At 38.6% G+C, this 15,121-nt stretch overlaps 1 protein-coding gene across 1 annotated transcript in view; it reads right to left on the bottom strand.

Moving 5' to 3' along the window:
- Nucleotides 1–15,121, bottom strand: part of LOC129105412 (cadherin-22) — a 70,437-nt gene that overhangs the window by 28,894 nt on the left and 26,422 nt on the right. The window contains exons 4-7 of the mRNA XM_054616418.1: nt 12,143–12,310; nt 10,115–10,296; nt 9,769–10,025; nt 5,415–5,551 (exon numbers count right to left, since the gene is read on the bottom strand). Coding sequence (XP_054472393.1) covers nt 5,415–5,551; nt 9,769–10,025; nt 10,115–10,296; nt 12,143–12,310 — 744 coding nt within the window. The remainder of the gene's footprint in view (nt 1–5,414; nt 5,552–9,768; nt 10,026–10,114; nt 10,297–12,142; nt 12,311–15,121) is intronic.

The following is a 15,121-nucleotide window of genomic DNA, read 5'->3' as shown; positions in this document are numbered from 1 at the left end:
GAATACACACATGTCTGATCCAAGGATAATCGAAACATGCTTCTAAATGCAAAGGTTTTGTATTTGCTGCTTTTCGTTCATTTCTCTGACAAAAAGACCTCATGGAAAAAATTAATGCAAACCAATCTAATACATAGAATCCCAATTGGACTTTCCATTCAAACACCAGGTGAAACATGTTTACTGGAAACTCTAGATGAAAAATCCTATACACACTATTTGATGCTTTGTAAATATGACCGAAATGATTGTGTTCCAAAAATAAAACCTCCTGCTGATTCATTTTCTTTTGTTGTGGTCCAACAATGAGACGTGATCAAAGGAACAGTGTGTAATATTTAGGGGAATTTAATGGCAGAATTGCAATATAATATCAATACATATGTTTTCTTTGGTGTATAATCAACTGAAAATAAGAACCGTTTTGTTACCTCAGAATGAGCCGTGTATATCTTCACAGGGAGCAGGTGTTCTTCAAGGAGTTGGCTGCCATGTTTCTACAGTAACCCAGAATGGACAAACCGTCCTCGGGAAACATCATTGTTTTGGTCTCCAGGGCCGGTAAACAAAACACAGGAAATCTCTGTTTTTCTGGAGGAGCTGCGGCAGTTTTTCCAGCACAAACTGAAACTTCCACTGTACATGCACTTGAAATCCTCACAGCTAAATCTACTTTCTTCTGCCCCACTTCAAACTCGCTCGCTCACACACATTCACTGCTGCTCCACTCTTTCTTACACAGTTGCAGCTGCCAAACGCAGGAAAGACAGCTGGCAAAGAAATTGCTGACTGTGTGAATGTGTGAATTATCAGGTGTATAATATCACTGCCCCATTTGGGCACTAATAGATCTGATTATACTTATAATAATTATTAATAATTATTATATATTGTGTATATTTAGACTTTTTTGACTTTACAATGCTCTGGAGAAATAGGAAATACACGAGTCAGAAACAATCCTGAGCAGCCACCAATGTAATCAAATTCTACATATAGTATAATACTAAAAGGCCTCCAAGCCTAATCTTATAGCCTATTTAGTATTATATACTCCTGTAAGTCTGTTTCCCACCAGCAGGGTGGCAGATCAAAGAATAAGGTTAAATTATTGTAATACACGTCATTCAAATACATCCAAGCAACACGGTAATTTGAAGGAATACACACATGCAATTGTAGTCAGATCTATGGTGCCCTAGATGGGTCAGTGATATTATAGGCCTGTTAATTTACGCATTCATACAGTCTGCATTCTTGACTTTAACTTCTTCATATTTGTCCAATATTATTTCACACCATTTAGAAGTGAACCACTGTCATAGAACTGAAAACCAGGGTTAAAGTTGTTAAAACCTTGCTGCATTTTCCAGAAAGGAAATCATTAATATACAACTATTTGTTTGAAAACAGATAATTAAATTGGCAGTGATCGTAACCTCCCATAGTCTTTGCCAACACACCTCTGCTGTTGATTGGAAACTCATCATCAGTGGGGTTCTTTTTTTGGTCTTGTCAATAAGGTGCAATCCCAGTTAAGAAGCTATTTAACATCCCTCCAGAATCACATGCTGTTTTAGTGAGAGACAAATAAGTCATGGTAATCAGTGCATTAGTGGGATTATCAACATGCTGCACTCCAGTTGGTGAATGCATCAATTCTTATCAAGACTAACTGAGTGGAGTTTATTCAGCAATGCATAGATGATGAAGCAACCAACAAAAAGTTCACTTCATATTTATCTCAAGAAGACTGCTACTCTATAAAGCACACAATTAGACATCAAACAACATTTACATAACCCGGATGACTGTCATATCAATGTAATCATTCATCTTTACATTATTCTGAGACTCTGTTGCCTTTAATGATACAATTTCCCCCCAAGTGCAAATAAATTATGTCAACCTACTAAATGTAGGAAAACAAAACACATCATACAACTGTTTGAGTATTCAGGATCTCCTCCTCCTCTGCAGCTAACCTGACAGTAAGGACATGTAAGTAATTATATAACAGGACAGACGAACAGTACACATCAACCAGGTCACAGCCTCTGATTACACATCTCCTCACCCTTGTTGACAGATGTGCGTTGCACCACAATAGCATCCAATACACTAATCCAAGCAAAGCAGTTAAAACTCTTTGTGGTGCATCATTTATAAGAAATAGCATTCCCTGTTTCGTATAATGTAGTCTCATTTTGACTCCCTGTTTAATGTGAAGAATGTTTTGTACTCCACAAATAGGCTTTGCTTCTTTTTTTCTTCCCTTTTAAGATCCATTTTCATTTTCATTTTCCAACCGTGATTGGAAAGAGACACTTATCTCCCTTTACAATGTTGCAACAAGTGTATGAATCATTTTGAGTCAGGGAGAATAATGTTCAAATGGTAAAAGAAATCAAATGGTGTAGCATTTGTTTGTCAGACAGTAGGTGAGAAAAGTTATGCTGTAGAAAATGTCTCTTCCCTACAACAGTGCAAGAGATAAAGACTTTCCAGCTTGGTATCTTTTTGCCCTCAGGGTGATGCTTTTTTTTCTTCCACCTACCTGTCTGGGGAAAAAAGCAGTTTTGCAAGGTGATATCATCCTTGCTATCAGTTCTCGAAAATTATATGTCAATCTAACTTACCCTGAAATGTTTCTATGGAGAAGACTGTCAGGAAGTATGCGTACCCCAGCTAGTGACAGTGCAGTTAAATGCTTCTCCTGCACTCAGGAGATTCTGTGTTCTGTGGAAGGGAGACGGGTACTATACTTATGAGAGGTTATTTCCTCTACAGTGACAATGTTTGAAGAACGAGATGCTAGCGGGTGCTACTTTTAAACAGGTGAATTTAAAGACATGCTGAGCATATGTGTGTATTTGTGTTCGATTGAGAGGGTACCATCACAGCTTCTTTACCCTGAGCACTGCACAGTCACATTTGCCTTAATTGACATTTAGTGTGTTTCTTGCAGTTTTGTAGAGGGGGTTAATCCTAGGGCACGGACTCCTAGCATTGTCAGAAAGCTGCTGTCACTTGTCCAATACTAATATAGTGGCAATGTAATAGTTCAAAGGTCAGTAATGGACTGGGGGAATAATTAAGGGTTGTGCCACAAAACTGTAGTTTTAACAACTCCTTTAGACATGTTGACCTTGTGGCTCTCCAGCCTTAATGACCCAAGAAAAATAAGAGAAGAACAAAATCACTATGTTGAAAATGAAGTCCTTTCTTAAAATACTCTTGCTAGCTGCTTCAAAAGTCCCTTCCCCCCTATATTCCCATCTCTCTTGTGGACCTTTTTTGCTTTCAATGTCTTTGTATTTGTCTCTGTCTCCTGCCTGTTCGTGTACAGCTCTCAGGACTCTGTGAGCTAACTGGTGATAAAGAAAGATTCTGGATGGGTATTCTGATGTGGTTGACCACTGACTCAGTCCGTCGGGATGTTTCCTTGGAAGGCAATGTGAGAGGCTTTATCTTTCAAGTGCAGGCATGTGTTTATGTCTGATATTGGAAGGGTTAGGGCCGCTTTAAATGTTCAATTAACATTAAAATGTGCCTATGACATAATGCCAAGCACAAAGGAGAGGAGAACAAAAGCGCCCAAATTGCTCTGGGAAATGAGCTCGGAAAAAAAAGCAGACTAAGAAAGTCTAATTTTGTCTAAATGTTTGTGTTGGGTGAGACTGCTTAACGTTCAGTTTAGGTTGTATTGATTATTGGAATAGTCGGAAACTTAGGCTATATGGGAGTGGAGCAAATATGAAGACATTTTAAAATCAGCTTTGTTTATGTGCTTTGTTTCCTTCTTGTGTGCGATAGCGAAAAAAACAGTTAGATTCTGAATGCAATCTCCTCTGCTTTCACTACAATCCCAAAATCACTTCATCTGTATGAGATTGAAAAAGTGAGGGATACCAGGCGTCCTCATTTTCTCAAGTTTACTTCTAATGGTTTAGTAATAACTTCCCAGCGCCCCAAAGTTATTACATTCTTTATTTTTTTTGCTATGGCAAGAACACCCAAAATGATGAAAAAAAAATAATGTAAGCGCTTTCTTCTTTTTCAGTGAGGTTTTTCAGCTCTAATAGAAGCGACAAATGATGACTATAATTTCCACTGTTATCAGAAAGATAATATTCATGGCTACTACGGAGGACTATGATGTCCTTGATGAGTTGGCAGAACATATGAAAACCAGCTCAACTGTGTGTCTTGAAGTTGAATGACATACAGTTGTAGCAACTCATAATGTAATGAAAGATCATAATGTAAACTATGAGTGCATATTGCAATAACAGTTTATATTATATTATATTGTATATATAACAGTATATATTATTATATTATATTATTACATTATACACAGTTATTGCTAACAATTTGTCCCAATAGTAAAGAGATGGAAGCTCAACCACAATAATTCTAAAATTTAAAAAAAAGTCAATTGAAAACAAAACAGAAGTTATTCATGTTTTTCTAATGTTCTCAAAGTTATGTTTACACCAGTGATTTTTATGACCAGTACATAATAGTATTTAAAACCACATCTCACATAAAAAAAAATTGATTATTAAATTAATTATGTTGGCATTTTATAATTATTATTGTATTTTCATAACATGAAACTTACTGTATCTGGTTCTCAGATGATACATTTAGTTTACACTGCCTATTGAAATGCTGTTCTGCTGAACTACATTACTTTCCGAGTCCTAGAAAGCTGAAAGTCACTATACACTTCTGCTCTAAATATGCCAGAAGCCTTGGTAGCTAATGATCATAGCAGTTTGAGGATGTCTGTCACCCCTTATCACCCTGGTGGGAGTAGACAAATGTTGGGAGAGCTAATTCAACATGCACAGTCTTCATCACTGGCACGCACTGGGTGTAGGCAAAGCTTGCCAATCATCAGAGCAATTCCAACTTTCCTGTTTTCATAACTAGGACAGGACTTGTTCAAACAAATACAAATGTTCTTTAATAGAGCAGTTTCAGTTGCCGCTTATCCAACTAAGTTTCAGTGTTTATTTAGTTTTACAGGTGACATGAGAAGGAGTACATGGCTGTTATTAACTATGATTGTGAAGGATTATAAAGTTGAATTTTAATTATTTGTTTATTTCATTGCTGTTATATTGGTGCTGTCTTAATGGCACATTCTATTAATGCTTTGTTTTATCAACTTAAAATATGCATGTCTCTTGCAGTCAAAAATGTCAACACTTGGATGGACCTGGTGGAGTTAGTTATAAATACTTGTCAAACTGCATTTTGCACAGTAGTTTCACCAACTTTCAGAAGCTTTGGCAAGATTAAATGGTAACCACATAATAAATAATATCACATTATTGCGAGCAGTATGAAGACGTACAAATCGTATGAGTGATAAACACAATTTGTGATGGGCAGCAATGTACCTGCTTCTACAGCCCTCACTGTAATGTTGTGCCATCCTGCGGTCTCTCGATCCAAATTCTTTCCCAGTGTGATGGCACCCGAATCAGGATCAATATGGAAGATCATCTCCTGGTCTGTGGTCCGATCGATGGAAAACCTGTAACAAACACAAGATAAGATATAGATGTTGCCGATGACTAGCAGTAAGTGAGAGGAAGGAGACGGAGTCAATAATTATACAGGAATCACAATTTTTAAGTCATTTTATGAAGTTATTCAGATTCATTTTTTTAATTAACCCTAATACTAGCACGGTGTCTCTTAACTGCAAGTGGCTAGCACACTTTCTTTGCTTATTCAGAGAAAAAAAATATTCATTAATTTGTTATTGTGCGCTCTAGAAAAAACACAAACGCATCTTTCCTTCCTGGGTTACTGGGTGTTGGGGAAAGATTGGTGAGTCTACAAAAATCTGCTAAAAGGTTTCTTTGTTCTTAGTTCGACCCAGCCACCACACACACACACACACACACAGTTGGTTGACTTACTCATGCCCGCATAAACCATAATAATGTCCCATGGGCATTATAAGCTCTTAAAGCCCCTATGACAAACATGCCAGCCAGCAGTCTCCTCTATCATGATGTTCATTATGGTCACATGTTGTTTATAAAACATAATTTTAAGAGAACCATATGCTATATACCTATTATGCTATTTTCCGGGTGCATATTTTTATCTCAAGTTACAGTTACAACATGTTTACATGCGTTAATGCTCATAATCCTCCTTGTTTTTCTCCTCCTGGCTGTCCTGCAGCACCTCTTCTCACCCTCTATCTGAAATGCTCCGTTGTAGCGCTTGCTCCTCCCTCCAGAAAGCAAAGTCTGCACTGATTGGTCAGCTAGCCCACTCTGTTGTGATTGGTCAGCGTTTCACATTTCCAGAAACTCTTCCTCCGGAGCTTCAGCTCCGTCTCTCTTTTGTTGTTTGAGGGCGGGCAAAACTAGCCGGAAGGAGTTTTACATCACTTCCGTAACATTATGACCTCATAAAGTTACGGTGGTGAAGGAGATAATTCAATCAAGCCATTTAAGGCTGCTCTAACCCTAACCCTTTTAGGCCTGCACTTCAGGTTTATCCGTGGACATTTACATAACGTCAAATACCATGGCATAGACTCACCGATTAACACGGTCACTTGTTTAACCCAAACACCTGTGGCAGCTACAGCTGGAAGCTATTAAACATGTTTGTAGTGCCCTTTTAGCTTTAACACTCAATAAACTCAAAGCAAAGAGTCTATGCCATGGCATTTGACGTTATGTAAATGACCACGGATAACATAGTTGTAAGCATTGTAAGCATCTACCGACTTATATGCTTGTTCTTTCTGGTGTAATGTTACACACTAAGTTTCTTCACCAAATACAGACATATATCTGAGTTCTACCCACTGATAGCACACAGATCCATTTGTTTAGGTTGCATTCGCCATCTTTGGTGGTTAATGTCCTTACGTAGCTTGACAAGCTATTTCACTCTGCTGTACTAACGCTGTCGAACTGCTCGTGTATCATTGTTTACAAAGTGTAAAAGAGTCAATTAAAGTTTTGTTAAGGGAAATAAAAATATGTTTTAATGTTTAACGTACATCTATTGCAGCCAAATCAAATCATTGCCCGAAATATGAAACAATTTTAATTAAAGCAGTGCCATACACTGACAGATAGAATGCACATTCACATACATGTAGGCTGTTTCTTTGTATCGATATGTGTATCCTTTGTTCAGTATCTTAAACACTGAGTGGGTCACCAAATGTTGACTGTTTATCTTGAGGTAATTGTAATTAGTAAAGAGTGAAATACATATTTGTCTTCCTGGAGTTAGTAATCGGTATTAGAATCAAATATTGACATGTGACATGCAACAAGCAGACATTTTGATGCTAGTAACATTTTTAATTAAATGTTCAAAGCTTGATAACTCGTCTGGATGGCTGGGGCAAAACGCCACTTCCATTGCCAACATGCAAGAGCATATTCTTGATGATGTCTGCTGTAAAAGTGTATATTGTGCTGCACAATATCTTGTTTTATCCAGTTTTCAACAGTCCAAAAAAAGACAACAACTCTTAATTGGTTTCGGCCATTGTTGTCTCCCTACTTGCATACCATCACTGTTGTTCAAAAGTAAACAAAAAATTATCCTTTGGTTTTCAGTATATGACAGTTTTAGTGGGATGGCAGTAGGGGGACAACAACACCATATTTTTAGTCTCTTAACAATCCTTTTGCACATAACCACTGAGTCTCACCATAAGAAAAAAAAAGCACTTTCTTTCCAAGACAAGACGCCCACATCGCAAAGAACACACTTGGCTGCTTAACACAGGGTTTTCCACATCCCAATCATAGGCAAAGTAGTATTTGTGTCTTTAAAACTAGTGAATAATCATTTTATCTTGTTTGTTTTGTATTGAAGAGCATCTTTTGACAAGTGCATCTGCCAGCGTTTGATAACCTGCTTGCAACGTTGTATGTCGGACTTTCTTTGTTTTGGTTGTTACATGAGGATTGGTTCCATTAGCAGAACCTTGTTTCTATTGTGACAGAATTAATCTCTTAGCAATAGAGGCTAGTCTTGCTGGTCAGTTCCACAGCGCATGCATATTTTGCACTTAAACTTCATCACTCAGGGTGCATGATTATGCAGAGTTCAGGGATGCTTAATGCCAGAGGCCATGAGCTCACTAACTTTACCCATTAGTGGCTCCTAATCAATGTCTCTCTCTCCTTTTCACTCACTCATCCACTAACTCAAACACATCCACACACAAACACACACACACACACACACACACACACACACACACACACACACACACACACACACACACACACACACACACACACACACACACACACACACACACATACACTCATATATCCTTGTACATGTGTTGCACGCACACTTTCAGCTCCAGGCTGCCAAGACACTGGTGAACGACAGCTCTGCCATTGTGTTATACTTTATTACACCTGAAACTCTGAGCCTCATGCATTTTTAATCGAGGTAATTTGCACAGGCACTGCGTGTGTCTGTGTATACTCTTTCAGTGAGACTGTCTTAGCCCTTATCTACATTCCCCTCTCACACTGCAATTGCTCATCTGAGGACATATAAACCACAGACCTTGGTACGAAAGATAACCAGACGATATTGTTTTTATCACACACTGATCTGAGAGCAAAAAGAGACATACAGCGTACAAGTCCCATCATTCACCGTTTCTTTGAGCTCTCACTCCATCTTCAAGAGAAATTGTAAAAAAAAAAAAAAAAAGGTTTTGCTTTCAAACCCATCATCTACCTGTTTATTTACTTTCAACTAGTGAGTTTTGTTCTTTAAAGTTACATTTTTTTATAGTACAAGTATTATACAGTTCATGTAAGGTGCACTGAGTGCATGACAGTAGGCAAAACATTGCTCTCTAATGTTATTATTCCTTTTAGCAGCAATCTTTCAACAGCAACAGTTTCTTGTCAGTGTTGTAATTTATATATTTTATCAGGCTACCTACTGTTGCAAAAATAGGCTGTGTGCCAATAGTATCAAAGTGCTGTTTAATATAATTTCTTCATTTTCACTCTTTCTGAGTGTTTCATTAATGGCAAATTTGATAATATTACCAAATACAAAATGCATGAGTAAGTAAGAGGGTGAGTGACGGTGCACCTCTTTTTTTTCCACAGCTAATATTATATTCTGCTGCTGCAGCTAATGGAACTACACACATATTTATTCTTTATTTTTGTCTTAAAAATAAAACTTGAAACCTAAATAAATGCTTCAAGTCCCAGTTACGCCTGTGAGACGGAGCTGAGACATGCACCTGCACAGAGGTGGTGCAGAAATCTGCAAAGATTAAAATGAGAGGATGTGAGACATGCAAATGAAGTACAGGTCTGATACACTTGCAGACCAGGCGGGTGGTTAGCCAATTATAGGTTGTGTTCATTCAGTCACACGATACAGCAGTCCTCATTGCAGACAACTCTGCGGGAGATCTGCCCTCTAAAGAGTGAACCTTTATAGTTTTTGAGTGGCAGTGGTTTGCATTCCATTGTGGACCATGATTGTTTTAGACATTGTCCTATGTTATCCATATGGACAATACAAACCGATCAGTTTGGTAGTATATAAAACATGTAAAACTAACAATTCACATGTAACACATTTAACTAAAAGTAAGCCATAACCTTTTTTTTTTTCTGACACAACAAGTAGCTCAAGTCTGGTAACTATTCTACCATTTTAAGTAGGGTGAATTACTATATTTAGTATTTGGCCTTAGAGCCCTTGCCATACCTGACAGGTTTATTCTTCACATCTGGATCCCTGGCAGTGATGATGCCAACCACTGCTCCTACTTTGGCATCTTCCTGCACCTCCATCATAGCGCCCTCCGCTGGCTGAAAGATGGGTGGCTCATCTATGTCCGACACACTGACGCGTACAATGGTCTGGTCCCGGAAGGAACCAAGGTCTACGAAGCGAGGGTCAACGTGCTTATTCACCGCCTCCACAACAACATTGTGTGTGCGCTTGCTCTCGAAGTCCAGTGGCTGAAAGAAAGACAAAGATTCTGTTTCAAGACTGTTTCATTTAACATAAGCTATTTAAAGCGACATCGTATGTAGTACTGACACTGTACCTTCTTGATGGAGACAATAGCTTCCTGTGTCTCTACATCTGTAGTGACCTTGAAGAGCTCCCCTTCCTCTTTGATCAGATAGCTCATGTCAGTGTTCTCTCCCATGTCTGCATCTGTGGCAATGACGCGTCCAACCGGTGTCCCCACAGCCGCCCCCTCTGACACAGAAAACTGGTACATCTCTGGTATGTGGAGAAGGCGGCCGAAGGTGGAAATCGCATTGACGGATAAAACAAGAAGAGTTTGGTTTAGCGAAGCAACAGAGGGAAGACTTGACAAAAAAAACGGCGTAGGAGTTATAAAACACCACAAAAGAGGAAGGATGAGAGACAAAAGTGACGTGAGGAAGAAGAGGAAAAACAACTGCCATGGAGGAAAGATAGATGGATTGCTGTAGGCGGAGAGGTTGGAAGTGAGAATACTGGTAGAAGAGATGGATTGGGAGCAGAAAAGAAAAGTAGGAGGCGGAAGGGATGAGAGAGTAACAACGATAAAGAAGCCTAAGAGAGGTAGAGACGGGTAGTGAAAAAATGAAGTTTGGTTGGAATTATAATGAATTAACAGCAATAAATATACTTTAGGCAATTACTGTAAGTGTGACTATAGCACTCACATAAAAGGTGGTGTGCAAAATAATCTTTTTTCCATACAAAACAATGTCTTCCATCTGAATACATTACAGTAAACAGTAGCCATACTTGTATCCCTGTTACAATAAAATTAGATCAATATAATATGCAATTATAACTGTTGAAATTGCATTAATGAAAAATAACAACAACAAAGCTTGTATTATATTTAGTAATCTGAATGATCAAATATATGAAGACTTTTAGTTGTGATGGCACATGTAGGCACTCCTTAATCTGAAGTTCTATTTCAAATGACAGAATAGACTAAAGAAAATGTATAAGATCTGCCAGAGTACATTATGAAAAAGGTAAATAGATAAAAAAGATAAAAGTAAGAAGATGAATCTTCATGTGAAAACATCATAGTCCTTACATATACAGAATGTCATCTTCCCGTGCATCTTATTTTTGAAGCTGCTTTCCAAACCCTATCTATTCCCCACAACATACACTGAAGATATTATAATCCAGTAGGGTTTATCCCTCTGACTGGGTAAATATGATTTACTGAGATGGAAAAAAAGGATTTATACAGAAATAAGAAAAGGTGTGTGGAGACATATCAAATACAATCCACAAGGCTGTCAGATGCTGTTCCCCCAGCTGTAACAAAAGTAACAGTGTTATGGTTTAACTCCAAAAGAGAGGGCGAAGTAAAGAGTTGAAATGAAAGCAAGAAAAGGAAGTAGCCTAATAATTCTGAATTTTATTCATAAAGCAAATTATTTCAACATGCCGGTTATTGGGAAGAATATTAGGTGTTAGGGAAATCTGACTTTTAAATACACTCACTTCTTATTGTGCTACAAGAACTTCGGTTGGTCCAATATGTAAAAAAAAATAAACCAGACTCTGTTTGCTCTAAAGAGACTTTCTTTCAAATCTTTGTGTGGAGAGCTGCAATTTTTAACTCTTAACTGTTGCGCATCTGTGCAATTGAAAGATATGTGAAAGCCATTCAGCCCCAATACGACCTGACCATCATAAACCCATAACATTACAATGAGGGAACAATCAACTGTATTGATTCTCTTGAGCCTAGCCTTAAACGACTGATCAAATGTGCGGTGGAACGTATCAATTCTCCACACTTTGTTATGGGTTTGGGTTTGATAGGCTCATGAATTTAAGTTAGTTGACTTTCTTGGACTACACGCAGGCCATTCAATATGGTCTCTGATGCTGCCATTGCAGATTGGTGTCAGCAGCCGGCAGGTTGCAAACTATATTGTGCGTTTTTTATCATCCTCTCAGTGTTTTCTATGTCTTGGCTCATTACTTTCCCCTCTTCTCTTAACTCTCACTCATGTTTTTTACATTCTCAGACATTTCCTCCCTGTGTCTCATCATCTCTTCTCACTGCCCTAAAGTAAGATCATATGCAGGAGACACTTACTCTGTGGGAAGCGCGGTGGGTTGTCATTAACATCTGTGATCACTATGGTCACCGTAGTGGAGCCAGAGAGACCGCCCATTTGTCCTGCCATGTCTGTTGCCTTGACGACCAACTCATACCGTTCCTGTGTCTCGCGGTCCAAATCTGCCACTGCTGTCATGATGATTCCTAATGATTGAGGGATGGAGGAGAGATTGAAGGAGAGAGACAGAGCGAGAGGGTTGGGAAAGTAAGGAGTAGTAAGTGAGGTCAATGGAAAGATTGCATTAGCGGTTAGCACATACGCAAGAACCAACTATATTTCCCCTTGCAGTTTGAATATCAACTTCTGCGAAGCACTGTATTATGGAGACAAAAGTGCAGCACATTCCACTTCACCTCCTCAGGCTGGCTGGATGAAGAGATTGTGTCATATTTGCGCCTCTGCTCATACACCATTTTATGGCTCAGCTGTATTAAAATTAATAATATATAGGGGTGAAATGAAGGCATGCCTCAGCCACATTGAATAGCATCAAAACTCTTCCATGGTAGGTAAGACTGCACTAAAACTTAAGAAGTGGATTTCCAAAGAGCAAGCGAGGGACATGGATAAAGTGATATGAGATAGTGAGTGAGTTAGATTGCACAGAGACAGAGGGAAAATGAAATGAAATGGCGTTGTTCATCCACAGTGCACATTCCACTGCATTTTAGCAGAGTTAGTGGTGAGATGAAAACAGACGTTGACTGATGACTGCTAGTCTTCCAATTAGAAGAACTATGGAAACATTTGAAAGTGCAACTCCCCCACATGCAACTGAAGATCAGCAGAATTACAAAGAACTAAAAAACCATTGACAAAACAAATCTGTTCAGCTTACTATGACCAAGTGAAGTCTGACCAATGCTAGTAACATGTGATCTCTATTAACATATCTCTGAATAAGAGTGTTGGTATTGGTATCGGAAGCGTTCTGGTTTCCATTTGTAGTAAATTTTGGTCCAAGGACTGTTGTTTGAGAGGGCTTTGGTTGTATGCAGGTAAACAGTCTGTGTGGCAGAAGAGGCTGAACTTATTTACCAAAATGCTATCATGGAACCGATTGGCTTTCATCTTATCGTGGTCAGACTGATGCAATGGGTTCTGAGATTAGTTAGATGTGACTCTGGAACATAATGCCTTGTTGTCAGGACGAGAAAATATGACATTTGCCTCCTGAAGTTTCCTTCCCCTATATTTTGTTACTCAAACAGCAAGTACTGTGGTCTCTCTATTTATTCTGTATGTCTCTCTCTCACAAACTAGCATATAGTCCTTCTTGGTTTAAAAGAGATATCATCCTTGTCGGCCCAGTAGCAGCATCAGTAGCTATCTGGTTTACTGTGCAATAGTAATATAATTCCACTTTACCCCTTGGGATTTTCCATATCAGAATCTATTGATGCATTTCCTGAGCTTGGTGTGCTGTCTCACTCCCAAAGGTTTGCATTGTGTTGGGTACACAACTCACTGATTCACATTTAGCCCAGGGCCATTTTCTATGAGTAGCCAAAATACAGTACATGCAGCACTGGAGTTAAGGAGAGAGACAGATGACATGCTCTTCTTTCATCCACCAAAGGCCAGAGGGGATGCATCTAAATTAGGGTTGTCACAAGTAAAGCCCCAATCCACAGCTAGTATACAGCCCCATTGCTCCAACATTTTGGTAGAGACTATATCTAGATGGGTCTACATGGACCCATGCAGTCAGTTAATTCTATGCGTTCCACATCCCAATGCTGATCACGGAGCCTTAACATTAACCAATTTAACACAGTAATAGGGCCGTGTACACCAACTGTGAAATAGAGCGGCCTCAGTATGATAATGCATTACATTAATATAAAATAAATGATGATGTTCAGATATATTTTTATGCATATCAATTGCATTTCTGTTCTTTCTCTCGCCAGGCAATGATTCTACTGTGCATCTACAAAACTATCTATCCTGTCTTTTGGGTCTTGGCTTCCATAATAATTTAGAAGAAATATGCTGTATTCCCAGATAAAGGATTCAGCTCTTATTTGTTTGTTGTTTTTGTATATTTTGAGTTATAATAGGAATATAATACTATTCATAATCAGTACTTGGAATATATATTTTAGTCAATGCTTTTAAAAATAATAATAATTTTGTAGTTTTTACATCACAGTGAGATGTCCTCATATGGTTAAGCTTTTGTAAAATCACCCCTTGACTCAGACACTCGAAAACACCTACAATACATGTCAGCATGGCAAAAAACGTCAGAAAAAACACAGTGTCTTGCTGCTCAGTATGTTATGAGGGTGAGAGAGAGAGTGATATTAATGAGGCAGATTTAAATGCTGTTTTGTCTCTTCTTCATTTTGACCTTTTTGACTTGCACCTATTAGGCTAGGCCGTTTCTCTACCATATGGGGAGAGGGGGTGGGTGGAATGGGGGTGGTGAGACAGGAGCTGGGATGAACCATCCAGTCCTACAGAGGCAGAGCCATTTATCATCCACACATCCAGGCTGACCATATCAATAAGTGGTTAAGACCAAAAAAGGAATCATTAAAAGTTAGTGCTGTTCCCTGGTGGGGAGGATTCAAAGGAAACACTGAGGCTAAGCTACCCCTGGAAGACTTTTGGTCACTCATATCAACCAGTAAGGGAATATGGAATCTCCAATTAAATAGTTCGGAAATTCCCACTAGTGTGGCAAAACAAAAAAACTACTTCAAGGCTTTAATGAACTGAACATCCAGTGCATTTGGTCTTCCCAGGTAATGTGTGCAATGTTTGTGCTTACTTTAGGTTTCACTAAAAACTGTGTGGAGCCAAGTAATTTATACCATATGTTTTTTTTCAGTGTTTGCTTCAAGTAGCCAGTAGTTAAAGGCTGATACTTTATAAGATGCTTGTTTTTTGCCAATTGATTATACAATTTGGGGAATGTTGCTCTCTGGGCTTAAGATTGATTCATG

The sequence above is a fragment of the Anoplopoma fimbria genome, chromosome 17, assembly GCF_027596085.1.
Source record: "Anoplopoma fimbria isolate UVic2021 breed Golden Eagle Sablefish chromosome 17, Afim_UVic_2022, whole genome shotgun sequence".
NCBI classification, from domain to species: Eukaryota; Metazoa; Chordata; class Actinopteri; order Perciformes; family Anoplopomatidae; genus Anoplopoma; species Anoplopoma fimbria.
The sequence above is the reverse complement of the archived record's forward strand: the minus strand, read 5'-3'. Positions and strand labels throughout refer to the sequence as shown.